Genomic DNA, 14,331 nt, shown 5'->3' with positions numbered 1-14,331 from the left:
ATCCTGTTCTGCTTTGTATCTAGTGAGGGACAGGAACTAACGCCTGACAACTGAGTTTCACAGCCTCTTCTATCAGCTGTCTTTCAGCCTGATCAGCCAATGGGAGGTAATGATGGGAATTTGGAGTGCTCAAGAGGGGAGAAACCTCAGTATTTCTCCCATTCTTCTCTACTTTGGGTGGCAACTCTGGGAGCACCAAGTCTTTTCATGGTTCCAGCTCACACCAGATGGGCTAGTCATGTTTCCAGCTACTGTGGGGGTGACACCAGCCCCTTGTTTCCAAGAACCCATCTCCTCACTTTGGCTCTTCAGTCTGTGTGATGGCACCTCCTGCTGGTGTTCATTTCTGTTCTGGCTCACTATTCCTTATTGGCTTCTCAGCTTCTGCATCACCTTTCTCCCAAACCCTTTCACTAAAATCCTTTCTACTTAAACCTGAGAGAAGTTTGCTTTATACTGAACTCCAAAAAAAAAAAACACACTTCATTCCATCTTATACATTATTAAGAGAACTTGTGAATAATGATTTTAATGTAACTGGGAAGTCTTTTCGTTAGCTAAAATAAAAAGAGGTAAGACACAACACTGTAAACCAGGGAAGGACACAAGCTCTATCTTTGAGGTCTTTCCTAACTTCTTTCTTATGATGGTTCCTAGTGACACCCACAGAAACATTATGTAACTAAGGGAAATGGCCAAATTTGAATTCTGTGTTCTCAATTGGGACCATTCCCTCCTTTTCCAAGAAGAACTATGCACAATAATCAATTACAACTAGATCCACAAAGTCACATATTTCTAACTGAACAGTACGAAAACCATGTCATAGTGCTCACAACGCTTCAGTTCACAGTTTGAAACAGTTTGTCCTGGCTGAATCACATTACTTTTTTACACAATGTTTCTCTGGTAAACTCTGAACACAGAACAATATAACCTCATATATGGAAACAGATGGGAATTCTAAAGAGAAACGGACCAAATGTGCTCAAGCCAGACTGCAGGGCTCACAGACTGGTCAAGAAAAGCCACAGTGTAGGAGTCGATAATCTACTCACTGGTCAAATCAATACTACAAATAGTTACTCAGACGCTGGAGTGGCCAAAGGAAGATGCCAACCAATATTTTCTGAAGGCTGACCCAAGACCTTATAAAAATAAAGAATAATAAAAAGAAGTAAATACATTCTTCAAAGTTGGAAAGTTGAGAAGGAATTTCATTCGAGGGAAGGCTCAGGAACAACATTCCCCACATCCCGTCAGTCCACTTCTGTCTCCACCATTCCCGTCTTTCCTTTTGCTGTAAGTTTATAATTGCTGGGAGAACACATCCTGTGCATTTCTATGGGTTTACTATTGTGGTATTTTCTTTCCTTTCATCAGTTGGGATCATTAAAATAGGTAGGAAATTTTAATACCGCAGAATCTAGGCCCACAGAGAACAGTGTGAAGATGAATTCCAACAGCTTTCATCTATTAGAATAAGAAGGGTGAGATTGGACCAACTTAATCCCAGAAATGCTTTTAAAAGGGATGCTAGTCATCTGGTACTTATAATTTATCACGTCAGCAGTCTTCAGCATCTAAGGAATATTTTAAAGAACTTTAACCCCTATAGTAGAGACACTCATGGTGCCCTGTCAGCATCACCTCACTATACCATTTCAGTGACATCAGTCTAACGGCCAGCTACCAAAACCTACATTTATTTGCCTGTGTCTTTTGCTGTTATTTTTGACAATGCATCCTGCTTTCCCACCCTTATATAGGTCAAAGGAACAGAGAAATCGCAAATCATGGCTCAAGAGAATAGTTTTCAAACAAGGAACACTTCATTTTTTAGGTGGAGTAAATCTGAGGGATAATCCCAGGGGGATAACAACTAGCAGCCGACAGTGGTGAACTGTATGTATCCCCACCTTTACTGTTGGCCTTCACTACTCTGGCTCCCTTCCCCACTCCTGTCTCAGCATTCCCTTCAAGGCCCAAACAAACTTATTTGCACTTGAATCTTCATTTTAGGGCCTGCTTCTAGAGGAACCTAGACTGAGCCAACACCAAATTATTTCTCATCCTGGGGGACAGCAGCCATCCCAACAAGGTGACTCACTCACAGGTATATTTTCTAGGGGAGGACCAAGTAAATAGATGCTTCTTCTTTTAAAGCTGCAGTGATTCATGGAGAAAACAACAGCAGCCATACTTTACCTTTCTGTGTTCTGTTTCCTCACGTTTTCAGCATGCCGAGATTATCTAATCAGGGCTTCTTTGGGCATAACAACATAAAAAATCTCACACCAAAAGTTACCACCACAGATAGCCCATAAATTCAGGCCAAGGATATCCCTCCATTGTAATTATAATCGGCCGGCAGCACTCACTTAATGATCAGCTTTGTTTCTTCATTTATTTGTTTGTCATTTAAGATGCCAATGAATTATTAAAAGATTATATCTTTTCTCATCCATTATGCTGATGCTATTTCTGTTTCTCTAACCAAAGAAAACTAAAATAAAAATTAGATGCAAATTAGTGCCAGTTTAGCTTCCTTTTTAGAATCTCAAGCAGTGAACTGCGAAACGGTTGTGATAAAAGTGTATTTATTCTTTCTGACTCATGGCATCAGGTTGCTGTTTTGGGGGTAAATATGTTATCTTTCCAAATACAGTTATACAGTTGATTTTAATAGACTTTAAACAAAGCTCAGTGACTTCCAAAGATAGGGGTGTATGTATGTCCAGACTGTACTTCTATTGTTAGCCTCTAAGCCTGTACATTACTTAACATCTTTTCGACATCATGGTCCATTGCACAGATCATAAACAGTAGGTATTTCCTGTGGAGACTTACTTTCCTTTTGCAAGCAGATTACAAACTGGGTTTAGGTAAATGAAAAGAAATAAAATGCTGACTTTAAAAAAAGCAATTAACAATCTGTTTGCATCGCTTTCAGCAAAGCATAAGTAAGATATGAATTAAGAAATAATTACTTGGTTGAAAAAAAGGTGGGAAAATGGGGAAATTCGTGAGTTTCCATTTGCTTTCTGTCTGAAGTCCTCTTTGGTAAAAAAAAAAAAAAGAGACCACAATATTTCTGCAAACAACAATGAACATTTAAGTTAGTTACCATCACATAATTTGTGAAGTAGTGAAGGCAAAAAGTGCAATGTCACGAGAGAAGGAAAACAAAAAAGAAAAACTGGTAACTTTAAAGGCATCTAAGCCACTTAGCTGTGCTCTATTAGTGTTTTCATATACTCAATAATTTAAAGGAAGCAGCCATGTAGAGCCCAGGGTGAAATAAGAAAACAGGTATATTATAACGGCAAGGTAAAGAGACAAAGACCCCACTGTCACAGAGAACCTCACATTGCTAAGCTCCAATTTAAGGGATTACTTAAATACATGGTTTTATGGAAATTTAATGATAGGTTATGGTTCATCTGAACTTGTCAGTTGGCCCCAAGCTGCGATAATCAACTTTTCAATGTCAGACTCATTTACTCCTCGAAGAATCCTGAAATAGCCATTCTCTCCCCATGACTTTCCCCAGGAATTGGCAGCAATCTGCAGAAAAAAATGAAAAAAGCTAAGTATCATACTTTGATATTTTTTAAGCCTGCCTATTAAAACACAGGAAACTCATATATAGTTAAATGCCTTTGACTTACTATAGACTATAGTTCTTAAGAGCCAAATATATTGTATGCATAAGAATAAAATTGTTTTATTGCTCATCTCTTTCATGAATATGCATGTATACCTCTGTTGGTAATAGGCTGAATTGGGCTAAACTTCTGAGACCCCAGAGTATGAAGGTCATGTAGACAGGAGAGTTTGAATCAGGAAATGCTCAAGCTGCAATTATAAAGGTCTGCTATATGACCAGCCCTGTACCAGGCACCAAAGGAACAAAGATAAATGACACATTGTCATTTGTTCAGGGAGCTTATGGTCTAATGAAAGACAACCAATGTAAGGCCAGTGCAAGGGAGAATATGCATAGATTACTATTACTGTTAATGGAGGTGCATGTTGCTTCCTTGGATGGTTTGGAGTTGTCTTGAGAAATGCCACATGAAATGCAGATTAAAACTTGAGCAAAAGTTTTTAAAATGGAGGAAACAGAGATGCAGTTAAAGAGAAACAGTAAACCATAAGCACCAAAGCATGAAGCTACACAAAGTAGTGGGAGATATTTCTGCTATAAAATTGTAAAACTGTTGTGATTAGACCATAAAAGAGCAAGGTTAGTAAGCTATAGGACTGGAAGGGGAGGAAAGGACAAGTCATCCATCCCGAGGAAATAATGGGTATACGACATCTAGTCATTAATCTGCTTCCAGCAGGGGAAGGAGGAGGACAATTTTGTATTTGGCTTAGATTATTCAGCGTGAGGAGGATGGATTTAAAAGGGTAGTGACAAGGAATAGAAAGGCTAGCTAGTAGATTCTTGTAATAATCCAAGTTGTGTGTTCTAATTGAGGCAGGAAAAATAGGGAGAGAAATAGTATGCTGGTTTGAATCTGTAAGGTACCCCAGAAAAGTCAATAATGCAGAGGCAGACATGTTTTGGGTGGTACCTTTTGATTAGGTTGTCTCCATGGAGCTGTGACCCACTCAATTGCGGGTGGGAACTTTTCATTAGATGGAGATGTGACCCCACCTATTCAAGGTGGGTCTTAATCCACTTACTGGAGTCCTTTAAGAGAGGGACATTTTGTAGAGGACACAGACCATTGGAGATACAGAAGGAAAATGCCCCAGGAGACACCAGAAGCTGAGTGACCCCTTTGAAACCAGAAGCTGAGAGAGGACAGCAGACATTGCCATCTGTCTTCCCATGTAACAAAGGAACCCAGATATTGGCTGCTTTTCCTCCGAGAAGTTATCCTCTTGTTGTTGTCTTAATTTGGACACTTATATGGCCTGAGAATTATAACTTGTCACTTAATAAATCCCCTTTATAAAAGCTAACCCGTTTCTGAAATATTGCATTCTGGCAACATTAGCAAACCAAAAGAGATAGGAACACTGCTTGAGAAGTATTCCAAAAGTAAAATCAACAGGAATTTGTAATTTTCTTTATTTTTTTATTTCTGTTTTTAAAATATGGGGATGTTAGAGAGTTGAGATAAGCCAAGAAGGACCACTGGGTTTAAAGCTTGAGTGACTAAGCGTATGGTGGGGCAAAAATATTAATGAAGTATGTTGAAAATATAAGGATGGTCAAAATAGTACACAAAGGAAGGGAATTAATTAATCACAAGTATATGCAGCAGAAAAGCCCAGTAGAATAACAACTGGAAATTATTCATGGGCCTTGAAAAATCAGATAATTTACAACAGAACCCACAATTGCCTTGCATTTACCTTACAAGGGGCCTAAGATGGAAATTTTTCGAGGACACGATCTACACTAATATTCTTAAGACATGTGGTATTGCACTGAGTACTCATCATTTTCTTAGATTTGAGAGGAGCAGATTCACAGAGCATCAGAAATTGTTATAACAACATCAGCTTTAAGAAATGACTGAGTCTCAGCATTTCTTTTTAACATTTAAACTCTGCCTCCTTAATCAGTCTTGATACCTTAAAGGAGTACTCTCAAAGCTGTGTCTAAAATTATGAATTCAATTTACCACTTCAAAGATGGAATGGATATTGAGTTAGCTGAAAATAGCACATCCATGTGTGTGAGAGTTTTAGCAACAATGGACTAAACTAAATTCCAATTTCCATATTTTCTAGTCAGTTCCAATATGTGTATTTTAAAAATTGTGAAGTGGAATAAAATTGGTCAGACTCTAAGGTAAATTATTAGGAATATTAGTATTTTTTAAATCTTGAAACTATGATATATAGTACTTTACCGGTTATAGATTGGATGTTCTAAAGGTTATGACCATCCAAAATCTCATCATTAGATTTTTGACAGAAATACAGAGGGTAAGTGAAGATATTATAAGCAAATAAAATTTATGTGCTAATAAGAACTAATCATATTTGCAAGAAAGCAACATAATTATGAAGTGTAGTGCTTTGCAAATTAGCATTACAAAGAAGGCATCTCAGGACATGTATTTTATTTATCTTTATTATTCTCTTTTCTCTCATTTCCTCACCTATTTTCATGTTTCTATCAAATACCTTGACTTTTAATTTAATTATAAAGGAATGGGTGACAATGTAGGGAAGAAACTTTCTAAAGTTTTTGTATTGCGATATATGGTACACTCGTGTAGAAAATGAATTAATATATAGTTCAGAATATTTTTATATGTGACTATGAAGTTTATGCTTGTTTACCCTCCACTGAAATCACAACACAAATCACTTATATCACCACAGAAGGTCTCCCATGTCCCTTTTCTGTCAACATCTGCCCTCTTCTCTCCCATCAATTAGCTTTTTCTGTACTTAATCTTTATAAAAATGGAATGCAATATATACTCTCCTGTATCTGACTTCTTTTGCTCAAAATGGTATCTTTGAGATTCATCCATGTCATAGTATATGAATTCTTATTTTCAGACAGTACACTCATAAATTCTAGCAATCATTTCATGTGTTGTTATGGATTGAAATTTTCTATCTTTTCACCCATGTTTTCTTTAATGTTTTTATAATAATAATTTTTTTAAAACCTTCATTTAAAGGGACATACATTGCTTTCTTGATAGTTTTTTCCTTGATTATTAGTCACATTTTTCTGCTTCTTTACATCTCATAGATTTTAAATGCATGTTTGATAGTTTATTATAATTATAGAGAGTGACATTGAAATTATTGCCCACAAAAGAGGGTTAGCACTTTCTTCTCCTAGAGAGATACAATGTGGGATTGATTACCTCAATTCATCCAGGAATTGAGTAGGGTCAGGGCTGGATTGAAGCTTTCATTAAACTCAGTCCATGTCTGCTTTCCAAGTATTTCAAGGGTTATGTCTGTCACGTGTTTGTTTCAGACTCCCTTGAGGTGACACTGTCTCCGACGCACTGCATAGCTGTAGGAGATCTCACTCTCCTTTCTGTCCCCCCTCCATAGTTCCTGTCACTTCTCTAGCAGCCAGTACATTTCCCAGGGGAAGAAATGGGTGAGTGCCTCCCATGCCTCTAGGTTCCAATCCAGCTGCATTTTTTCCCTCCTGGAGGACTTTCTCTGTCTATTGCAGCTCCAATCCTCAGCTTGTGCCCAAGCCTAGCAAATACTTCCAGGAAAGAAAACTCACTTTAGATTCAGCTGTCTTATTTCTTTTTAAAAAAAAGTTTTGAAAATTAATTCTGTTGGTGTTTTCTTCCTTATTTAGTAGAATTTATGGCTAGTGGAAATTATACCCAGCAGTGAAAATCATTTATTTATTTTTATTATAATTTAGTATATTGTAGGCACATTTGTAAATATTTTGAAACACTCTCATATATATTCATGGGAAAATAAAACTTTCCTGTATTTGTTAGTGCTCTTTCAAAAAAAAGTAATAGCCTATAGACACAAAAATGTATAAAGATAGGCAGCATTTGCTGTCTCTACCAGAAATATTTTATTCTTAAAACAGCATGTAAATTAGATCTAGAGCCATTGGTAGTTAATTGTTCTGATCCAAAAGGATAATAAAATACATCTTAGTTTTCCCGACAGGGCCATAGAGTCCAGAGAGATCCTAAATCAAGCCTTAAGGTGCCAGGAAGAGTGGAAAACTATTTCCCTAGGTTTTTATATGTCAAAAGGTATGAAGCTCAGCATTTGGAGATATATGGTGTTAATCTGGCCCTTAAAAAGAAATATTTCCACTCCTGTGTTAATATGAGGACGCAATATCTTTTCCATCCTGACTTAATAAATTAATGAAAGATTTCCCTCTTCTTTCAGGAAGAGGAAACATTTCTCTCCTCAACATAAATGGAGAAAATCCATTGTTCTCTCCCGCATCTACAGGGTATAACCTGCTAATTGTGTTGAAAAACCCATTGGCTCTTATCACATCACCTCATGGGACTAAGGCATGGAAGACCCAATGCTGGGATGTTACTCTGGCTGTTGATCTGGTTGTGGGTATCCACTAAAAGCTCTTTTTTCCTGATCCAGGTTTCTCGTGTTTAGGCATTATTATACGTACATCTGTGCAAGTTGGGTGACATGTCAGACCCTTCACAATTCTTAACAAAATAATACTTAAATATTTCAAATATGAATTAAACTAATATTAAGTTCTATACAAAATTTAAAAAAAAATTATTTTACTGAAAACAAATTTTTACTGACTGCAGGATTTGTTATTCATTCATTCATTCAACAAATACTGATTATATTTCTACTATGTACCAACCACTATGCTTTGCCCATTAGATTCCTTGGTAAGTAATACAGATATGCTCCTGACCCAAGATGGGTCTACAGCCTAGGGGAGGGAAAGCCAACCAACCAAAGTGAGCATTCTAATAAATGATCATACTTTTCCATCTGATTCTTATATCCCTACCACTCACATTCAACAGTTCATCCAAAAAATCACAACAGGTAGAAATCCTGCCCCTATTCCCATGAAGTAATTTTTTTTTAAAAAAAGATAAGTTATGAATTCGACATTGATAGTAACTATGACAAAGTAGTTAAAAAGATTAGTGGCCATGTACGTGTTGACTATATGTGAATGCGCGTCTATGTGTGTGTGTGTGCATGTGTGAGAGAGAGAGAAAGAGAGGGAGAGAAAGAGAATGTGTATTCCCCTCTGTACTTATCTATGTGATTGGGGTTTTAGGATAGAAATTATCTGACTGATGGTCATAGGATTATAAAAAGATTCCCTCTGCATGTTCATTCATTCAGTCAACAAATAGTTATTGCATGCTGTGTGCTACAACTCACTTGGCAGCTGGAATTAAATTGGAAAGAGGTACATACCCAAAATTTTTCTTTCCTCCCGCGAGCTCCTCTCATTGTGCCCCATCTGTAGACAATCATAATACAAAATATTGATATGGTTAAAAATATTCGATTCAATTCTTTAGAAAATGTGAATTATTGTCTATCATGTATCCTTTCTCTTTTCCTTTGCTCCACTTTGTTTTACTCTGGAACTATCATCATTGTCCTATAGAATTGTGCTTTACCATTACATTACTTACTTGCTCAGAGTAAATTCATCCATATCCAAATGACTGGAAATCAAACTTATTAACCAAAGGGGAGAGGTCCTAAGGCAACTGGAAGTTCAGAGATTTTAAACCATTTAAAAGTGACCTCCTCACTTTATATCTAGCCTTCTGAAACGTACCCTAAGTGGGGAAAAACTGAAAATCTCCAAGACTATTGATAAAAATCACAATTGAAATGCAAATAAGTTTTGAAAATGAAAGATTTAAAATATTTGTATGAACATATTACTTTATAAAGTGGCTATACACCTAAATTGGTCAATTTCTGTATACACACGGACATTTGAAAAATCAAATCCTGTGTTCCCAGTACCAGTTCATTTGCAACATAGTTCCTTGTAGTGTATGTAAAAATATGTACTTACATTATCTCACATGCACCTAAAGAATCTCATTTTACTTAACCCAATAAAATAAAAGTTATTGACTGTTCATTTTACTGATGAGATAGTAAAGACTTGCCCACAAACTTGGAAAATATTGAGCCATGACTCCAAATCCCATGTTCTTCTTAAATCATTGTCTGACTTTACTTATAAACATAGTCCCCAATTGCAGCACATCCTGACCAGTACCGATTTAGTGTGACAAAAAGCGTATTGATCACCACTTTCATGTGATCTGAAGAGCTGTGAGAATGCAATTCTGCCCATGTATCTGCCATCAACCCACCCTAATACCTAAAATCCTAACATCAGAGTTTAGTTCAAGCTAAATCATGGCCTGCCATTACAGAACTCACATTCCTGGAAAAGATGCACAATTTTTCATCAAATATTTTCCAACATGGCAGTTTTCAGAGGACTATTTTTAATAGGGTACAGAATAAAATGATTATACCTCAACAAGAATACATTCCATGAGGATGACAGTTTATGGTAGGGTTTTTTGGAGCATTCAACAAAATATGTCAATGTATTTGGATCATTTAGCATGAGAATGAGGGAATATAAATACTACTTAGGGGGTGTGAAAACTCTAAAGAACAAGTTTGCTCTCTCCTGTTCCTGGTAGAGGCTAAGAGTGGTAATCACATTGATTGCCATCTCTCTCTTATTTCTGCTACATGCTAGGGATGGAATGGGGATTTTGAAGGTTGCAGATATTCCATGAAGTTTAACGTGTTAAGTTCAAACTCCCTGAAATTCCAAAACCATTTTGCAAATTTACAATGGCTTATGCATCTTTGTAGCTTTTCCAAAAAATAAACAACAATAAAATGTGCCCCCAAATTTTCAAAGACCATTACCTACTTCAAGTAGGAAATCACATATGAAACTTCCAGTTACTCATTTTCCACTCATGCATCCTGGTTACAAATTAATTTCAAAAAGTTTTTATCACTCAATCAAACCTCCTTTCAGGTAATCTGGATATCAGTTACTATAACTACGAAATACCAAACTGAATCATAATAACCCTTAAAGAATGAATCAATTCTGAAATTATACAGGCAGGCAAGGCACCCTATATCTAAGATCCCACCAAATGTGGTTAGAAGTTAGGGGAAGTTCTGTTTAAGGCACGAAGGAACCTTCCAAAAAAGAACTCCCAATTAAGGAAGAGGTATCCAGACCCAGACAAGCTCGACCCAGTAACAAGAACTTGATCAACAATAGGACGAATTAAGAGCATAACTTATTCTCTGTCACTTATATCTGTCCAAGCTCAGCTTCTATACTTTTTTTTTTCATGGGCAGGCACCGGGAACTCGATCAGCTTCTATACTACACGTTGCTGAATTCACATGTGGGGAAGGGGCAAGTCAGACTCACTGTTTTTAAAACCTGAAAGAGTTACTTCATTAAAAACTCTATATTTTCTATAAAACTTTTTAATAACACCCAAGCAGATGGGAACACCAAAATGGATAAAGGTTTTCTTTCCCACTTTGAAACATCTTTCAAGCTTCTTGGGCTCCAAAACACTGAAGTTGAGGCATAGGGGATAAAAGTAGCATTTAATAGAGGGAAGAGAAAAGACACACAAACAAAATACACCTTAAAATAAATACGGCATATATTAATACACCCACCTGAGATACCCCTAGGGAATCTCAGAAATTTTGAGACAGAGTTTTAAAATATTAAGGTCCACCATTGTATGTTGGGTTAAGAATATCAACAAAATGATGGCCTCATAGAATTTCATTACCAACGGGTCACAGAGTAACAAATTCTAAGGAAAAAAACATTTCATCACAAAGGAGGACAGGCACTTCAGAAGGTAGTTGAATAAGCTTTCTTATTCTAGTATTATGAAATACTTTAAAAGTGATGTAAACTGCCTTAGGATGAGATTTTCACATTTTTTCAATGCAACATTTTTCACTATATTCCTAGATATTTTGTTTAGATCATTCAAATAATATTTTCAGTGATATAAAAGACAGAAAAATCCTTATCTTGTATATATATCAACCCCTTGGAGTTGCTGTGATTTTTTTTCAAGGAATATTGCTGTTTATCATGGCTTTAAGATTCATTATTTGACACTTTTAAACTCAAAGAGAATGCCAGCATTTAAATTATTATAAACATTCTCAAAACAGACAGAAAAACAAATTAATCAAGATATTTACTGGGGTAAAAGAGGAAAATAAAATAAAGCAGTTGACTCTAATAGTTCCAATACTCAGATGCCTGTGGGAAGAAATTATAAACAAAAGGTGGTAATATTTATGCGAAATTCAGATGAAAAAAGTGTATCATCCCTCGCCACAAGAAACTGTGGACAATTTTGCTATGCTACAGCTTCTTTGTCAAATGACAAGCAAGTTTTATCCATCACAGGATCTAGTGTTCGCTCTACAACCTTCAACTATCTTTGCTCTTTTCTATCTCCTCTAGACAGTTTCTAAGATCGTAAGCAAATATCCCATAGCGTTGCAATGAAGGGTTGTAGAGAAAAAGACCTGTGGCTGTTTTCTTAATATCCTATGCCCTGGAAGACTTGGAACAATCGTCTTGCCCCAGATAATTTCCTATTATCACAGCACATTGATGCAGATGTGTTAAATCATTTATTCAAACAAAAATAAATTTTAATGCAAAGCAAGACTACTTATATTATCATATACAAGAGAGAACTCCTCTCTTCTTAACCTTCAGAGGCTTCTTTTTTACCTCTAATATATCTATGTTTCTGAATTGAGCTTGAGTACTCTTTGCTGCTATAATATCAATAGTCTGGAAATTCTAGAAATATATATATATATTTTTTTTCACAAAGATCTTCTTATAAGTCAATAGCTTTCTTAGAGAACATGAGGATCTTCATTACATTCATATTTGCTCTTAACTACTGAGACTTTTTTTCCTTTCCTTCACATATACATCTTCATTTTAAATATGAATTACAAATACTTGGTTAGACAGACCATAATCTCAAACTTACTCTGCAGAGATTGTTTCCATAAATGTGCTAATTTAAAACAAGTTGTACAATAGGCTCATAAGCTTGAGAGATCTTAATACCATCTTTCTTCTCCTCAAGGGATTCTACTCAATTTAAACTTTATACTGTTCTTTTGAACTTTTTTTCTGCATCATTAAATTAAATTGTTTCAATTATTTGTTAAGACCCATTAATGCTTCTCTTCTCTCCAAGTTTGGTGACATTTGGGAGAATGCTGGTATGGAAAAAACCTGGGCAGTTTTATAGCCCAGAAACCACCAAGTGCAGTCCGAATGCTGCTGCATTTCTTCCTGTTGCATTTCTTCCTACTTTGATTCCATGGTTTTATTTCTGACTGCAAACATATTTTCATCTTTTATGTTCACTTTTAAGTAGTTTTAGAAATACTACTCCTTTACAAAATTTGAAAATTTGCTATGGAGAATACATAAATTTCTACAGAATAAAGTATTAAAACCTATGAAAGAATGATGCAAGATTTTGCATTCCTAAGACTATCAGAATTTTTATACGTTCCTTTTAAAAATGATGTTCTTTAAAATGGTGTAAAGCTCAAATTCTGTTAAAAATCATTAATTTAGACAACAGTGCGACGCAATATTAAACTTCTTAAAATCCTGTTTTAAGATGGTAAAAATAGAAGATAGCAAAATTATTGGATCAGATAAACTAACTTGGATAAGATTTTAAATGCTGATTTATTTTGTTTCTGTTAGTCTTGGTAGATTTTGCCACTGTGGTCCAAAGATCCAGCTATAGCAGGATCAGATGTGGTAAATAAGAGTTGAAGAAACAACTTTCTTGAAGTAATATTGATATTCCCATCAATATCTCTTTTAAAAGGAAAGTACAGAATCTCTTGTGTACTTCACCCATTTATTTCTGCCTTATTCAACAAACTATTATACAGTATAAAGAAGATATATATCTTCTGCCTTCAAAAAGCCGACAACTTACAGCGAGGGTGGAAAAGGAAAAACAAAAAAAAAGTATACGGATAATTTGAAGTCTATAATCCTATTTTTAAAAAGGCATGTTTAAAAAATTCTGATGAGGTACAGATGAAGAGATGAACTATTTGTAGAAGGCAAAGAAAGCTTCCTTCACCGAGCTGAGTGGCAATTCTTCATGTAGAATTGGGGAGTACAGAATTTCAGGCATAATGAGAAAATGCAAAGTCATGGGGAAGCCAGGAACACTTCCTTTCACCCTACTGCAACAGCAGCACCTGGTTCAGTGTGATTGGGAACAGCAATACAAGTGGGAAGAAATGAAGTTAGAAAGGCAGTTTTGGCTCAGGCTGTAGAGTGACAGTGGATACCAAGTGTGGCATCCATCAAGTTGAGGATGAGGAGTCATGCAAATGCAAAATATAACATGATCCAGAGTGTTTATTGGTAGATCAACTCTGGTATTATGTGGGGGATGGTTCCAGGGGAAAGGAGACTGGAAGTAAATGATAATTGTTGAAGTCCAGGCATGAAATGATAAAAATCAGACTAAAAATGTGAGATCCGTAGGGAAAATATCGTTTATTATTTTATCCGCTCTATCCTCCAATACCTTGAACAGTGTGTATCACATGGGCAGCCCTAAAAAAATACTTGTTGAGAGAGTGAATTGAAGAGGAAGGTATAGATTTGTGAGCTATTTATGGGGTAGAAATGACTGAATTGGTTGGCTGATTTATATGGACAGAAAAGAGAGAAGAACAAGTCAAGGATAACTCCAGGATTTCAAGGTTGAATGAGCA

General features: G+C 36.0%; 1 protein-coding gene across 1 annotated transcript in view; it reads right to left on the bottom strand.

Moving 5' to 3' along the window:
- Window positions 1-1,407: 1,407 nt before the first annotated feature.
- TINAG (tubulointerstitial nephritis antigen) overlaps window positions 1,408-14,331 on the bottom strand; it is an 84,303-nt gene continuing 71,379 nt past the window's right edge. The window contains exons 10-11 of the mRNA XM_077162116.1: window positions 8,908-8,953; window positions 1,408-3,567 (exon numbers count right to left, since the gene is read on the bottom strand). Coding sequence (XP_077018231.1) covers window positions 3,433-3,567; window positions 8,908-8,953 — 181 coding nt within the window. The 3' untranslated portion in view covers window positions 1,408-3,432. The remainder of the gene's footprint in view (window positions 3,568-8,907; window positions 8,954-14,331) is intronic.

The sequence above is a fragment of the Tamandua tetradactyla genome, chromosome 5 (genome assembly GCF_023851605.1).
Source record: "Tamandua tetradactyla isolate mTamTet1 chromosome 5, mTamTet1.pri, whole genome shotgun sequence".
In the NCBI taxonomy this organism is placed as follows: domain Eukaryota; kingdom Metazoa; phylum Chordata; class Mammalia; order Pilosa; family Myrmecophagidae; genus Tamandua; species Tamandua tetradactyla.
This window is presented reverse-complemented; position numbering and strand designations above follow the sequence as displayed.